The following is a 14758-nucleotide window of genomic DNA, read 5'->3' as shown; positions in this document are numbered from 1 at the left end:
ATTAAATTGTTATTACTAATTTGCGAAAACACACAACTCACCTGACTTAATATAACTGTTTTTAGACTGAGGAGAAGTTCGGCATCTCGGTGTTGGATTATAAGGAAAGTTTATGGTTCAAATATACCATAACCAGGACCGGAAGTTTCCTTTTTAATGAAAAAAAACCCCACTGTTGGATATGTTGTAAGATGCCGAATTCAAGAGTAGCTCCTAAAGCTTAATGGAACCTATCAAGTTTTCTTTCCCGAGGTGTCTAAGTTTGGTTAAACATCACATATTACTTCAATTGTGTTGTTTTGTAAAGGAGGTTTGGTACAATGGAGTTTAAACGGGTGAGAGAGGAGCGCACTTGGCTCCGTCTGTATCTGCTCTCGTTGCAGATGTGCACACACCAGATTTGCATAAGAGTTTTTTAAGGCGGACCAGCTCCTGTTCCAGATGTGGCAGGACCTTTAAGCGCGGTAGCGTTGTTTCTGTAACACCATGAGCAGATCCTCCAATTGGCCAATCGGAAATCATAACAAACCTGCCGTGATGAGAAGCTGCGCGCTGATTGGACCCCCCTTCTGTGACGTAATAGTCAACTCGTTACTGATTGGTTGCTCGTCCACCTTTAGTTTAGCGCACATCCCTCCACTGTTGTTCCGGAATACGAGCAACCTACACAAGGTACAGTACTCTTTTTAACTTTATATTAACAATATGTCAGTGCAGCTCTTGTATTCTGTGTTTTCACCCTGTAACGCGGCCTTTGGTGTCTGTTAATCCGACAGAATATTTACCTTTTCCTGCAGTTTCCACACGTCACGGTAGGTCAGCTTAGTTACATAAATATTTGACATCTCGGTCATTTTCTTTATTTGTTTGCAAAGACTTAATGTGGATTACAAAATCCCTCGAAATCACCTTATGTTAAATTTGTTGTCATTTCATTTGAAACAAACAAATCAAATCCATTGTGATAACTTGTTAAGTAGAGGAGTCCGGGTCCAGCCACCCCCTCGAGGGATCAGAGGTCCAGGCAGCTCAATAACTTAGAGAGGCTACACAAAACATATAAAACACATAATACACTAACCTGCACCCGCTGTCTATTGCTGCAGTGGCTTCTTGTGTCAGATCAAACACCACAGTTTTTTTTAAAAGAAGATGTCACAGCTTCTGCTGTTTAATAATAATTCTTTGGATGAAGAAAGAGGTCAATATTTGCATAATATATATGTGAGAAGTTTGAGTGTGCACTTATACATGACATGTATATCTATTGAATATTGTATGTTTTATTTTCTAAAAAAGAATCCCTCAATTTATTATTAATAAATTGGCAGATAAACTTAGTTTTATCTCGTCTGTCAGAGACAAAGACAGATTTTTAAGGGAAAGCAGTAAATTGATTTGTGGCACAAAAAAGGAACTAAAGAGTTTGATGGCAATTGAGAAAGTAAAAGGCATCTGTAGCAGGTTTGTATATATGTATTGTAATAAAAAACAGTTAATGAATTATTTATAATGATATAATAATATAACATAGCTGTAATCATATTTAATGATATATAACCAAACATTAACTGTATATACTGCAAACGTGATGGATTTAAGTTTGCTGCTTGAACACCCTATTTTTTACAGTGTGTTTTAAACCATCTAATAACTGTTTACACATCTTGTAAATGTTGTTTTATACTTCACAGATTCAACCATGGATCTTGTGCTGAATGTTGCCGACTACTACGTCCTCACCCCGTATGTTTACCCTGCGTCGTGGCCTGAGGAATGGGCCCTGCGGCAGATTATCAGCCTGCTGGTGCTGACCAACCTCGGGGCTGCAATCCTGTACCTGGGCCTGGGGGCCATCAGCTACTTCTTCATCTTCGACCACACTCTGATGAAACACCCGCACTTCTTAGAGGTATAACGCCTGTATCTCATTTATGATTCATGCTGTGATAAACTGCTGTGAGTGTTGGCGATGATAAACTTTTGTAAGAATACCTGCAAAACATCATAGTACACATCTGGCTCTCCAAGAAATCTGTGTGTTTTTTTGTGTGTCTTTAATTTCCGGATGTGATGAATCGCACAAAATGGGAACAACTGCGCACACTTTCAGTCTGTCCTTGGAAGCATTTGTGGTTTTGCACTCGGTTGTAAAACAAAAGGTGAAGTGAAGTCGAGTGGAGTTCAAACCCTCTATATTTTCCCACGGAAAGTTGGTGTTAGACATTGTTAGACAACCCAAAAAGCACCTGAGACCTTAAGTGACCCTCATTCTTACTGAAAATGTAAATCTATAAATAAATAAAAAGCTTCAGTAATTTCCTAAAGCGTCACTGAGACAGGAGTAAATACAACAGCACGATATCACAGCAGCAAACAAGACACTCTGAGATTACAGATAAATCGAACCAATCAAATAACAGCGTGCAATTATAATAACAGCCAAGTGCAATGTCCACACAACTATCAAGATTGAGCTCTGATTATCACATGAGATTTTATAGTGTGGATACCAGGGGTGTTAACTTTTAACCCCTTTATATCCCTCTGTGTATGTTTATTTATTCCCTGCTTTATTTTAAATATTTTAGAACCAGGTTCAGAGGGAGATCAAATATGCGATGACCTCTCTGCCCTGGATCAGCATTCCCACCGTGGCTCTGTTCTTCGCTGAAGTTAGAGGATACAGCAAACTGTACGACAACGTCGGCGAATCTCCGCTGGGTGAGTTGAAGACCCTCGTCGCCGGTTTTTCACTTGTTCTGTAATCCTGATGTTTCCGGTGCTTCTGGTCACCAGGCACCCGAGTTGTTGTTGGTGACGCGGCCTGTGTGATTTCAGGTTGGCCCGGGCTCCTCCTGAGTATGGTCTCCTTCCTGTTTTTCACCGACATGTGTATCTACTGGATTCATCGCTTCCTACATCATAAGCTTATTTATAAGGTGAGCAGAATTTCAACATATCTGTTGTTTTATTTTTTTAAGTTTTATTTTCTGTACGACGTTTATAAGTAATTCTCATTAAAGTCATCAAGTATCAAGCTATGAACCATTTTATGTGTGTTATTTGAGCTATTATCTCCAGGACCCTAAGTTTAAATATAAATTATTGACTATAAATATTAAGCTTTATTGCTTGTACCGACACGCTCTTTTCTTCTTTCCTTCTTTTTCTGTTCAGCTTCAAGGTCGTTGTGTGGGTGCTTGACTTTAAATGATATGTAATAGAGAGGACCTGGTACAAACAAATGTTATGACACAACTCTGACTCTCGTCTCTCTCACAAGCACAGGTTACCGAGTGTATGAAATCATGGTTAGAATAAATCTCTGATCTCTTTGCTCTCTCGTCCTCAACAGCTGTTTCACAAACCACACCACTTGTGGAAGATCCCCTCTCCCTTTGCTAGCCATGCCTTTCATCCAGTAGACGGCTTCATGCAGGGACTCCCGTACCACATCTACCCCTTCTTTTTCCCGCTCCACAAGGTGCTCTACTTGGCCCTCTACGTTTTCGTCAACATCTGGACCATCTCCATCCACGACGGCGACTACCGCGTCCCCGGCGGTCTGACGAGCGTCATCAACGGCTCGGCTCACCACACCGACCACCACCTCTTCTTCGACTACAATTACGGCCAATACTTCACACTGTGGGACCGCCTGGGAGGCTCCTACAGGCACCCGTCGGCTCTGATGGGGAAGGGTCCCCACGATCTGATCCGCAAACTTCAAGCAGAGGGAAAGCTGGGAGATGACAGAGTGAAGGCTAAAGGGCAAGTGAACGGACACGCCCAGAGAGGAGTCACATGTAAGGAGGAGTAACATTAGGGGAAATTACAATTAGCTGCTGAAAGCGATCACTATTTTTGTAAAGACAATGTGCTGCACCCACTCTCAGCTAATTTGAGAGAGTGTACTTGCCAAATGAGATTTTGAATTCTAGTGGATAAGGCGCCTCTGGACTGACATCATCAGAGGCGAGCTTTGGGACGCGACCTCCTCTGACGTACCAGTTATACAAACAGGCAAGCACAGATTGACATCCAGAGCCGTCGTCATTATTTTGCAGTGCTTGTATCAGTGACTAATGGGTCACGCTAACTTTGCATTCGCCACCTTTGTTACGTGCTCGAGCCTCGTATAACTTACGAAATAAACTTGAATTTCACATAAACCATGAGTCATATTGAAAACAAACACAGAAATTAGCCTCCTGCTTCAGCTGTTGTAGCTCACTGCATAAAGATTCACTTGTTGAGCAACAAACTGACAAATACCCAGGTGGAAAAACACTGACATTTTTCCTTTTAAAGCTGTCCTCCCATGCACAGGTAAGCTGATGCAGTTTAGCATTTTCAAAACCAGCATTCGTTGTAGCTGCTCTGTTTGGGGGTTGAAGAAAGTTGAGTTTCTGGGATAAACTTTGGCTCCAGTAACTCAGTAACCCAAACTTTGTGCAGCCATCCCCTGCTGACACTAACTTGATATGATGAGACATACAAATCTGTTCTGTATCTCAAGAAGTGACTGAAGTTTCTTGTTCCTTTGGTTTGCAAGTTCTGATCATGTAGATTAACACTGTGCATAAGGACAAGACCATAATTACAGATGATCTTATATTTAGCATTTTTATCAGTATATTGTCAGTGACAACTGGAACATGCTTCTGTTAATTACATCACCTTTAGTTAGTTTACTGTCCTTTCACTTTTAACCAGTGCACAGTTACACACTGGAGGAACATGGATGCAAATGGTGTAAGATGACACTTTTTTGGTTACACATTCATCACAGTTCATGTCTTCGCTCTGTCTGTAGAAGTGATTGCATCATTAGTATGAGAATAAAGCACCTTTCCCCCTTTTATGTTTATGTAAACTGAGTAGAATTATTGTTTAGGACTTTTTGGATATAAACAAAAATATAATAAATAAATACAAAAATGTAATTTATTCGAAAGGTTTTTTTTCTGTGGGTTGGAAATAGTTTTTCAACCCCATCACATGGTCTTTATCGGCATATGGAGTTTGCCCAGTTGTCATTGAGATAAATCTGCTGACATTCGACATTATATGCCATTTTGATCCAAAGCATTTTTATGATTTCACATAAAACTCAAGCGAAGTTTATCTTTGGCCTGGAAAATTTTAGTTTGACAAGACAATCCCAACTCAAGGTCCACTGACTAGCTTTTTCCTGAGATTTCAAGCGTGCTACACAGTCTTCTTCCACAGACAGAAAGCTCGTTTTTATCAAGCCAATAGGAACTAAAGGTCCTCAAAGTGCTATGGATGAAATCTCAATGGCACACATCCATCTCCATGACAACTGAGCAAGCTCCACCTGCTGATGAAGACAATGTAATATGGTTGAGAGCCCTGGAAAATGTTAGTTAGTGTACCTTGAGTTTGGATTGTTTCATCAAACTAGAAAAATGTATTTTAAAATGCGTGTTTATGGCTAATCATTGCGGGCAATCAAACATGCAACACTGACAATCACCATCCCTAATTATATTTTAATACATCCATTTATTCTCTGCTAAAGGCTTCACACTTTGTTAAGCTCGCAAAGTGTAAAATTCAAGCAGCAGATAAAAGAACATTGAGATACAAAATTGACTTCCTGTTTTGCAAAGGTTCAGGAGCAGAGAACATAATTACACAGCATCCTCTTCAGGATTAGTTTTATATGCAAAACTGCACACAAGAAAAAAAAAAGAAACGTAAGCAGCTGTTTGTTACAGCAGCTATGATTTGAAAACAGATGATATAAAAGATGAAGTAAAAGCCTTTCTACAGGTGCTGATGACAGGTTGTCTGTCCGTGGGGACAGATGGGCCTTTGTGCAGTGTTGTCATGTCGGTAACAATGATCATCTCAGCAGAGAAGGAAAGGCATCCAGAGGAAGGATCGCATGGCTGCTCCCGCTGCCATGCCTGCCAGTAACCCCATTGCTAGATGCTCTGCCACCGCATCAAACGGATCCCTCTGAACAACCACCTGGTGGGTGCCTGAGAGGAAAGACGGAGGGGAGACACATTTAATGTTTGTGGTTGAGTCGCTCGCTTGAGTCTGACGATGTGAAAACTCCAGCAACATTTGTAGTACAAAGCAACTTTATTGTCAGAGCGACATGTTTCAGCTTGTGGTCCTCCTCGGGGTCATCTGTTCTTTATACAAGTGTTACTGGAGTTTTCAAGTTGTTTGCCGATCCATGTTTGGAAATTAAAGTAAAGGAGGAGCTCGGGGCGTCAGCTCTGAACCACAGAGGGCAGGAAAGAGATGCTCTGTTTGACTTCTACCATAAACAGCCTGGACCTTTGAGTCCTACATCAACAAAGTGTGGTGGATTAATCTGGCCTGTGAAAAGGATCCTGCGTCACAATTGAGGTTAAATACCTTTATTATTTCAGTTGATATGCACTTCAATGATGCTCATTCCTAATTCAATTTGTGCTTCATAGAACAACCTCAAACAACCTCAAAGAAATTAACACATAGCAAACCTGGGGTCAGTTGATGTTCCAGTTAATGTGTATGTGTTTCTTGACACACGTGAACCAATATAAAACTTAACCTATAATGCACTTTACTTTACCATTATCTTTTTTTATATACATATAACTTATTAGTATTGTGGCAGAGGATAACTGAAAACGGTCGAATCAACATTTTTCACAACTGATTTAGTTCCCCGCCCGTCTGGGACGCTCTCTGACACAAATCCAACGCTGCAACAATTAGAATTAGGGCTACACGTGCAGAGCCAAAGCCTCGTGTTTGTCAGACATGTCCGAGGCCAGGTGCAAGAACAGCAGTGAGGAGGAAAAGCGATGCTGCATTTCACCGGATTATCACGTTCTGCAGGTACAGGGAAAGATGAGCTAAACTCCGTCAGCTGGAGGTAAATCTGTTGCGTGTATGTTCTCCAGATGATATTATTTTATGTGATTAATGTATTGATCATAGAGGAGGACGCTTTTTTTTCCCACAAGCCTCCAAAAAAGAAAAGTGCTTCTAATGGAATTGCTGCCATTAGACAAACATGGAAAACCTCTTATTTGAATAACTGAAGTGCTGCATTCACTCACCAGCAGAGCTAGAGGAAAGAATTTAGTAGCCATGATTTCTCATATTATATTTGTTCAGTTAACTGAAGCTTTGTTTGCATTTTTCCCACATGGAGGTTTTAAATGCTGCTTTGAAGTCCTCTCCACACACTTCCAGTAATTAGATTCTATTGGGGGGAAAATAGCCTCCTGACTTTGCCTATTTATTTTTTATTGTCCCAGAGGTAGTCAAAATTAAATATGTTGAGTCCACAAATACCGCAATTGGCTTAAAATACTCACCATGTGTTTGACTGTAACTCCACAGATGACCGACCCCCCCCCCCCAATCTCACACACACGCGCACACACACACACACATACACACACACACACACACTACTTCTGCAACCGCCAGTGGTGGAAAGAAACTAAGTACATTTACTCAAGTACTGCACTTCAGTACTTCTTTATACTTCTCTACATTTCAGAGGGAAATATTGTATTTTTTACTCCGCTACATTTATTTGACGGCTTTAGTTACTAGTTACATTTAGGATTAAGATTTTACACATTGGATAATATAACATGATTTTAAAATACAACATATCGTTTTACTTTAGTAAAGGATTTGAATACTTCCTCCAACACTGGCAAATCAGCTTGTAAATCCCAGAAAGAAATGCCAAGGACGTGACCTCAGTGTCCTCAATGGAAATAGCCACAGCTTTGATTCCTACTAGTACTCTTACCTGCTTTTACTTAATAATGCAGCTGACATCTGTTGTCACTATGGTAACATACCTGGTCCTGCTCCGGGTGTGATGTAGACAGTGTGATAGCTGTTGAGGGGGACGGCCTGGTAGGAGTCGTCATATGGATCATATGTGAACACCTACAGCACAGGAAGGAAACAGTGTTATTAAGCACTGGGATGGAAACGCCGCCATGTCTCAGCTCTCGCAGAGAACACGGATCACTCACCGGGTTCCTCCTGGTCTCCAGCAGAGTCAGTTTCCACGCTCTGGAAAAAAAAAGAAAAAAGAAATGAACACGTATGAAGAACTGATGGACACATGTAAGGGCAGACGAGAGCGCAGAGGGAGCACATACATAGATTCGTCCTCGCTGTTGGCACACAGGTTGACCGTCGAGCCGTCTCTGAGCTGAACCACGATGAGATTCTCCCTGGGATTGCTCTCTGGTGGAGTCACACCTGCAGTTAGAGGGAGCATGTTGTCATCATCATACATTGTGTTAGGGTTTGGAGCTTTGGAGTATTCGTATGGTGATGGAACGGTTTTGGGTGCAGGGGTTTGTAGCCCATTGTACCTCCACACTCCAGACCGGACCGCACATCTACACATGTGGTCTTGAGCCTGACGCGGTGCTCCAGCTCCCGCCTGCTGTCAGTCTTGTAGAAGCAAAGGCTCCCATCGATCCAAAGATCACACCAGTTTAACTTCCAGCGCTTTAACACAGAAGCTAGAGAAGAGACACATGTTAGTGTAACATTACTGTTTGTCTTTCAGGGGCCTGTGGAGCAAAATGAGTGTGTGTGTGTGTGTGTGTGTGTGTGTGTGTGTGTGGGGGGGGGGGGGTCTCAAATTGACCTTAGATTATGGGGGTGATGAGTAATTGTTGAGTCAGCGCCATGATCAATAACCTTAATGGGAATGTAAGATCTTTACTAAACGATTTCTCCACTGATGATATAAAGTTTCCTGGGGAAAATGAACAAGATAAGTTACAGAGCTTCACCCTGTTTCGATAAGATGAAGGAGTGTTCATTGGTTAAACATCCTTATACTGTAAGATCCCATCCATCAGCCCACTCTTTGTTTTTGTTTTGTTCTTTCTGTGCGTGTGTGTGTGTGTGTGTGCAGTGTTTTTCCAGCAGTTACATCCCCATTGCCTAACCTTGTTAAGCCACTTAAAGACATGGCCAGGGACAATTAATGGGATTATAAATTACAAAGGTTAGACTTTCATAACAGGTGCACTTTTCACTTTCTAGAAAAATGCTCCGGCACATGAAATCCAGACACGTTCCTCCTCAGTGTTCAAACTGAATGGTGAACGTCAGGTGATAAAATCCCACTGACACGTAAACAGCTGCACATATTGGAAGTAAACTGATAAGATGGTACATTGATCGATATTAGCTCATCACATATTGGTGTTGGTTTATGTGCCGACCCATAAGTAACAAGAAATTGCAGTGCAGGAATGCTAATTATATGTTTGAGCTTGTTATTTGTTTATTGATTTAAAAGAATGAAACAGCTGATATATTGTAGGCAGATTATTTTTTGAACCCTTAAATATCGATATCGGCCTTGTTTCATCAGTAGAAGATATAATAAGCTGTTAGTGGTTGGAGAGCTCGTTGTATAACTGGAAGATCAAATGGTTGATTCTTCAAACATTTCAGTCTACTACTAAAAAAAAAAAAAACAAAGTAGAGAATATAATCATTGATCCAAAAGCTCCTCAGAGGTGTCATTTAAAAAAAAAAAAGAGAAGCAGAGAGTGAGTTTGCTATTAACTAGTTCTCAATTTTGATCTATACTGTTTAAACTTTACAAAGAAATTTCAGTGGCTTCTCAGGATTAATAATTAATTTCATGTTCAATAAATTTATTTTATTTTTTTTGTCTATAAATAGAAAACGCAGCTCCTTGGTGGCGTGTGCGCGTTCAGGTGCTGACTATGAACCACAATGTCCCCCAGTTCGAGTCTCTCTCTCTCTCTCTCTCTCTCTCTCTCTCTCTCTCTCTCCCGAGCTGTTGCCCATCTGCTTATTTTGTCTAAACAAATAAAAAGTTAACAATAATAACAAAAAAAAACTCCCACAGTTTATAATGACATTGATCACTAGCACTAGTTTAAATGAATAAGATTCTTTGGTGTAAACCTGTAAAAACAAACAAGCAAAAAAAATCCTGTGTTCACTCACTTTGTCTCCACAGCCAGCCTGACCTCATGAGCGCCATTTTTAGCTGCTGCACTTATGATGATGATGATGATGATGATGATGATGATGATGATAATCCAGTAGAAGCAAAAGGAGGAATTTAGATTTTGGTGTTTACAAGCCCAAATGATCCAGCGTGTGGTTTTGGCCTCTCCTGCCTCGGTTTATATTCCCTCTGTCCACAGACAGCGAGGGCCTGGCAGATTATTCTGTCTCTGACCGGGACAGAGTCTGACTCACAGGATCATTCTGGATTAGTGAGAGTGTTTGGCCACGCCCTCTCATCCTGTCTCATCTTCCTCCTTCTTTCTGGACTGATTCTTTTTCTTCCTGACCCTCACACCATGAGTCATACCTTGTTTATGTACCTGAATCCTCATATTAGATGCTGGTAAACTGAACTGGTGTGATCCCTGTCCCGTTCGTTTCTGTGCACATCTCCAGCCAGCTTCCACAAGTTAATCCCAGCACTGAAATAACAACACGAGGATTAGCCCGATTGTAGCAGAGTCCCCAGGTCAGTTATGAGAGTCTTCCAGGGGTTTCTGGGATACACTGATGACATCATTTCCTTTTTATAACCTGCAGAGAAAACACCAGACTCTCCTTTGTCAGATGAGTCACTCTCGATCGTTTACATTTCTTATTTGAGAACCAGTGTTTTCTTACATTTGTGCTCCTCGTCTTCACCTTGTTTAAAACCCTGCTTTTATTTTCCCATGAAGCCGGCCAGTCTGAAGGCAGTGGGGCTGTTTTTATTGTGGTAAATGTATCAGACAGGTAAACCAGCTTGGCTGTCGACTGTGTATCTGCAGAGAGCTCCTCCAGGAGAGATTGCCTTTTGTTTTCAGGATTCGCTCAGTTTGTTCTAGTGGTTTAAACACCTGGACCGGCGCCTACCACCGCAGACATCTCACTTCAGTGTGTAATAGAAGCCGTTTGCATACCTGCCAACCAGCTTTTTCTTTTCTTTGTTTTGAGATTCATTTACATTTTTTAATCTAAATACATCACATGTCAATTAATACTAACGTGTTGTTAGTTAAACATTACATGAACAAAAAATTAGCATCAAATTTTGTTTAACTTGTTCTTTTAACAACAGTTAATTCCACAGTCAAATACACACACACACACACACACACACACACCCCACTTGAACAGAGTTGTGGTAACAGATGGGTTGAAATTGTTTGTGTGTGTGTGGATTGTGTGTCTATCTTGAGTTTCAAACACAATCTGGCGACTTGGATAACATCAGACAAACTCAACGTACCAAATGTACGGGTCCGTGTATAATGATTACTTATATTGAAGGTTGAGGGTTGCCGTGCAAATTACGGGAGTTTCCCAGGAGAAATGACATAATGGGGGCGACGCCGGGAGATTACCTTGAAATACGGGAGTCTCCCGGAAAAAAAAAAAAACGGGAGTGTTTGTGATCTGCATCCATCATCTTCCTCCAGAGTCCTTCAAACAGACGCTTTAGAAAACATTTAATCTGACAATGTATTCTGTTGAATCGTATCAAACCTTATGGTCACAATGAGCGACAGATCTGACAGATTTACATTTAATACTTGCATATGTTCTGCTCCGCTCCATTAATATGCTGCAGTGTGCTGTTTATGATGTAAACTACTGGCGTTACTAATCATCTACTGCGTGTATTTCACATTTTATTTGCCGTTCTCAGATATGTGATCTCACCAAAGACTGATTCAATTTGCTTTTTCTAAAGAAAGCTTTTTTTTTTGTCAGGAAGTCGTTTTGAAACATCGACTGTACAAAGTAATAATATGCAAGGTTGGTTTAACCAGTCACTTTTGGTTTGTGAAGGAAAAAAAGAAAAGAATAAATCCGTGCACAGGTGAAATGTTAGACGAAGAGAGAAAGCATGTAATTAAGCTGATGATGCCTTTTAGCCTCAGCTTTCCTGTGCACAGCTCTGAGGGCAGTGGCTCAGCTCTGATCACCAATTATAAAGGAGGGGGGGTCCTTTAATCTTGGAAAGAGTCGCTGCTGCTGCTGCTGCTGCTGCTGCTATCAGAGAAGGAAATCTGAAGCAGATGTCTTTGGTTGCAGGTCAGACACATTTTGGTGTTGGCTATGCAGCTCACCATGAGGAAAGATGGTAGTGATAGTGATGATAGTTTCGTGCCTTCGTTGATTTATTTAAGTGTAACCCCATAGACAACACGAGGGGCGAGGAAGAGCTGACCTGTTTCTGCCTCGTGTAAAAGGTAAGCAAAAACTATAAAGTACTGGTTAAAATCACCAAAGTTCCTGAATTTTCTCTTAAAGAATAAGTAAAAGACTAAAAACCTGAGTATTCAATGCAAGTTTTGAACACTGGACAGTTTTCAATACTTAGGGAAACATTTTAGTGGATACTCAAAAAGGAACATAAACGATAACGACCAAAGGCGAGCTTGTTGGGTCAATTTGTCCTTGTCTCTGTTCTTTTCTTTAAGGCTGGAAAATACAACAAAGAGTTATTTTAAAAAGTGGAATTATGTCATGCCAAATAAACTCAAAAACCCACAGTGAAGCCGGAGCTCCTCTGTCTCAGTTTGTCTGTCAGCAGCTGGCTCCGGTCCACAGATGTTCTGTGGTTCATGTATGGTTAAGTCTACAACCGCTTGGTTTTGGTGAGGGAGAGATTATGGTCATAGTTAAATGAAACAACGTTTTTGTCTACTTTCTTTTTTTTTTTACTAACCCTAACCGTGGCTCAGTCACTGCTGTTTAGGTAAACTCAGCTTCTGGATTGGGATGTCAACCCAGTGGTTCACATTCATGGGCTGTTATTGGAGCCATGGGTGGTGCTGAAGCTGCTTGAGGGTGGGACGCTGCTTTGGGACTTTGGACAGACACATCCGCAACAACTCCTGACAATCTGAGCAGGAAGCAAGAGACAAGCTGTTACTGTGTCGATTAATGACTAGTCCAATAATACATTAAATCATAGCTTCCTCTTGATGTTCGGATATTTTCCCCAAGAACAGTTTTTGGAACTGCAGTGTCTCTAAACTGTGTAAATGTATTTTCACACAGCTACCTCTCCAGAAAAGGTAAAACAATCTTAAAACAGATGGAAATCTAATGGAGTCTGATGAGCTGTAAAACCTTCAGGACATCAAACATATGTTCTGATAATCATATATAGAGACACATAATAGAGAGTGGCTGTTTCCTTTCACTCAAACCGCACGTGTGTGTGTGTGTGTGTGTGTGCATCATTACTTTGGGACAGCTCACTGCTGATGGGGAGTTTTCTGCGGAGGAACCTCAGGGTGTCAAATGATCCGTGTCCATCCAGCACCCCGTACAGCACCACTCCCAGCTGCCACACCGCGGTGGGACGAGCCTTGTAGCGCATATGCTTGTACCACTCTGGAGGGGCGTACTCGGGGATACCTGGAATAGAGAACAGAGTGGAAAAGGGAGGAGGAGGAGATTAAGAAGCTTTTCTAAACGTTCACCTCTTTCTTCCAGAGATCAGTGAAGCAGCAGAAGCTAGACGACATACTGTACCCGAGAAGAGGCGATAATATCCTTCCCCTGCAACGCAGCCGCAGCTGAAGTCGGTTACATGAACACGCGGGACATCGGATCCTGTTTCTACTATAATGTTTTCAAGTTTGATGTCGCAGTGAAAGACGTGTTTGGAGTGGAGCTCAGTGGCCGCTTCCACCAGCTGCCGCATCATGATCTGATGCAGAAAGAGAGATATATCCACCCAATACACTCACAGAAACACACACACACACACACACACAACTCCCAGCGGCTCACTTTAGCCTCGTGCTCCTGCAGCGAGCCTCCTTTTTCCCTGAGGTACTGTCTGAGGTCCACACAGGGGACTGGTCTCTCCAGAACCAGACGTTTTTAAGGAGTGCAATCTTGGTTTGTCGGCCCACCAAAGGACATTTGGCGACAACCGTACTGCCTCTCCTCGTGATGATGAATCCTTTCTGCATTGACACCCAGCTGCGTTGATGACGGACTTGTCTCTATTCAAATGAATTATCAAAATGATCAACTTGCCGATGCTGTTTCCTGACAGCGTGACATCGCTGTGAGATGAAGGGTCCCTGAAGCTGTGATGGATGTCCCGTGAGGGAGAAGGTGCGGTATTATTTGACCTCTGACCTTCTGCAGAGCTTTGACCGCTGACCCTTCTCCTCTCCCCGGGTTCCTCCCTGTCACAGCCGCCCTTCCTCTTACTCCTCTTTGTCCCAGCCTCATCCTGGGAGACGCTGCCAGGTTCTGCAGAGCCGTCACCTGCAGTTGAGAAATTGAACTTGCTTGACTGCATGGTGTGCAGTCAGTAAGTTACTATAAACATTTAAAATGACCTGTCTGCTCAGTCAGAGATCAGGAAAACGGGCCTTTTTCACAGAAGATATTTTGACGTGTCACAGTCGGAAAATCACCAGGTGTAAATAATTTAAAGTCAAATCAATGCTTCAGTTTCAGGGTCCTGGTGTTGTGCACGCTGCCTCGCTGTCACGCTGTCAACGCTTGATCAATGAGGCTATCGCAGACGTGACACATTCACAGACATGAACATGGCAGAATTGAGTTGAACGCTGTTTGATGGGTCAGCCTTACAGCATGTATAGATGACTACTAAAAGAGGGATGGTATTATTTCCAGGTGGTTTCTTTCTACTTACATTTCTAAGGAAGGAACACATTATATAAACATACTGATAAATTGATCA

General features: G+C 41.8%; 3 protein-coding genes across 4 annotated transcripts; 1 reads left to right on the top strand and 2 right to left on the bottom strand.

Annotated features, from left to right (window-relative positions):
- The first annotated feature begins 588 nt into the window (after nt 1-588).
- sc5d (sterol-C5-desaturase) lies at nt 589-3899 on the top strand. Of its 2 annotated transcripts, XM_022760849.1 has the most exons (6): nt 654-672; nt 777-812; nt 1695-1912; nt 2592-2724; nt 2842-2942; nt 3359-3899. In XM_022760849.1, exons 3-6 carry the CDS (start codon nt 1703-1705, stop codon nt 3821-3823), a joined length of 909 nt encoding a protein of 302 aa, XP_022616570.1. In that variant the 5' UTR covers nt 654-672; nt 777-812; nt 1695-1702; the 3' UTR covers nt 3824-3899. The 2 variants fall into 2 exon arrangements, with proteins under 2 accessions (XP_022616569.1, XP_022616570.1); XM_022760848.1 differs by lacking the exon at nt 777-812 and having other exon boundaries at nt 589-672.
- A 1131-nt stretch (nt 3900-5030) lies between these two features.
- LOC111233095 (pleckstrin homology domain-containing family B member 1-like) lies at nt 5031-10243 on the bottom strand. The gene is made up of 6 exons (XM_022760859.1): nt 10012-10243; nt 8385-8537; nt 8166-8268; nt 8037-8076; nt 7857-7947; nt 5031-6014 (listed from the first exon to the last, which is right to left on the bottom strand). The coding sequence occupies exons 1-6, from the start codon at nt 10046-10048 to the stop codon at nt 5881-5883; spliced, it is 558 nt and encodes a 185-aa protein (XP_022616580.1). The 5' UTR covers nt 10049-10243; the 3' UTR covers nt 5031-5880.
- Nucleotides 10244-12836: 2593 nt separating this feature from the next.
- LOC111233097 (serine/threonine-protein kinase pim-2-like) lies at nt 12837-14350 on the bottom strand. The gene is made up of 5 exons (XM_022760861.1): nt 14185-14350; nt 13828-13895; nt 13567-13744; nt 13276-13449; nt 12837-12928 (listed from the first exon to the last, which is right to left on the bottom strand). The coding sequence occupies exons 1-5, from the start codon at nt 14348-14350 to the stop codon at nt 12837-12839; spliced, it is 678 nt and encodes a 225-aa protein (XP_022616582.1).
- Between the last annotated feature and the right edge of the window lie 408 nt (nt 14351-14758).

Source organism: Seriola dumerili, unplaced genomic scaffold, assembly GCF_002260705.1.
Source record: "Seriola dumerili isolate Sdu_G_001 unplaced genomic scaffold, Sdu_1.0 BDQW01000367.1, whole genome shotgun sequence".
Taxonomy (NCBI): Eukaryota; Metazoa; Chordata; class Actinopteri; order Carangiformes; family Carangidae; genus Seriola; species Seriola dumerili.
Note: the sequence above shows the minus strand (reverse complement) of the source record. Positions and strands in the feature narration are given on the sequence as shown.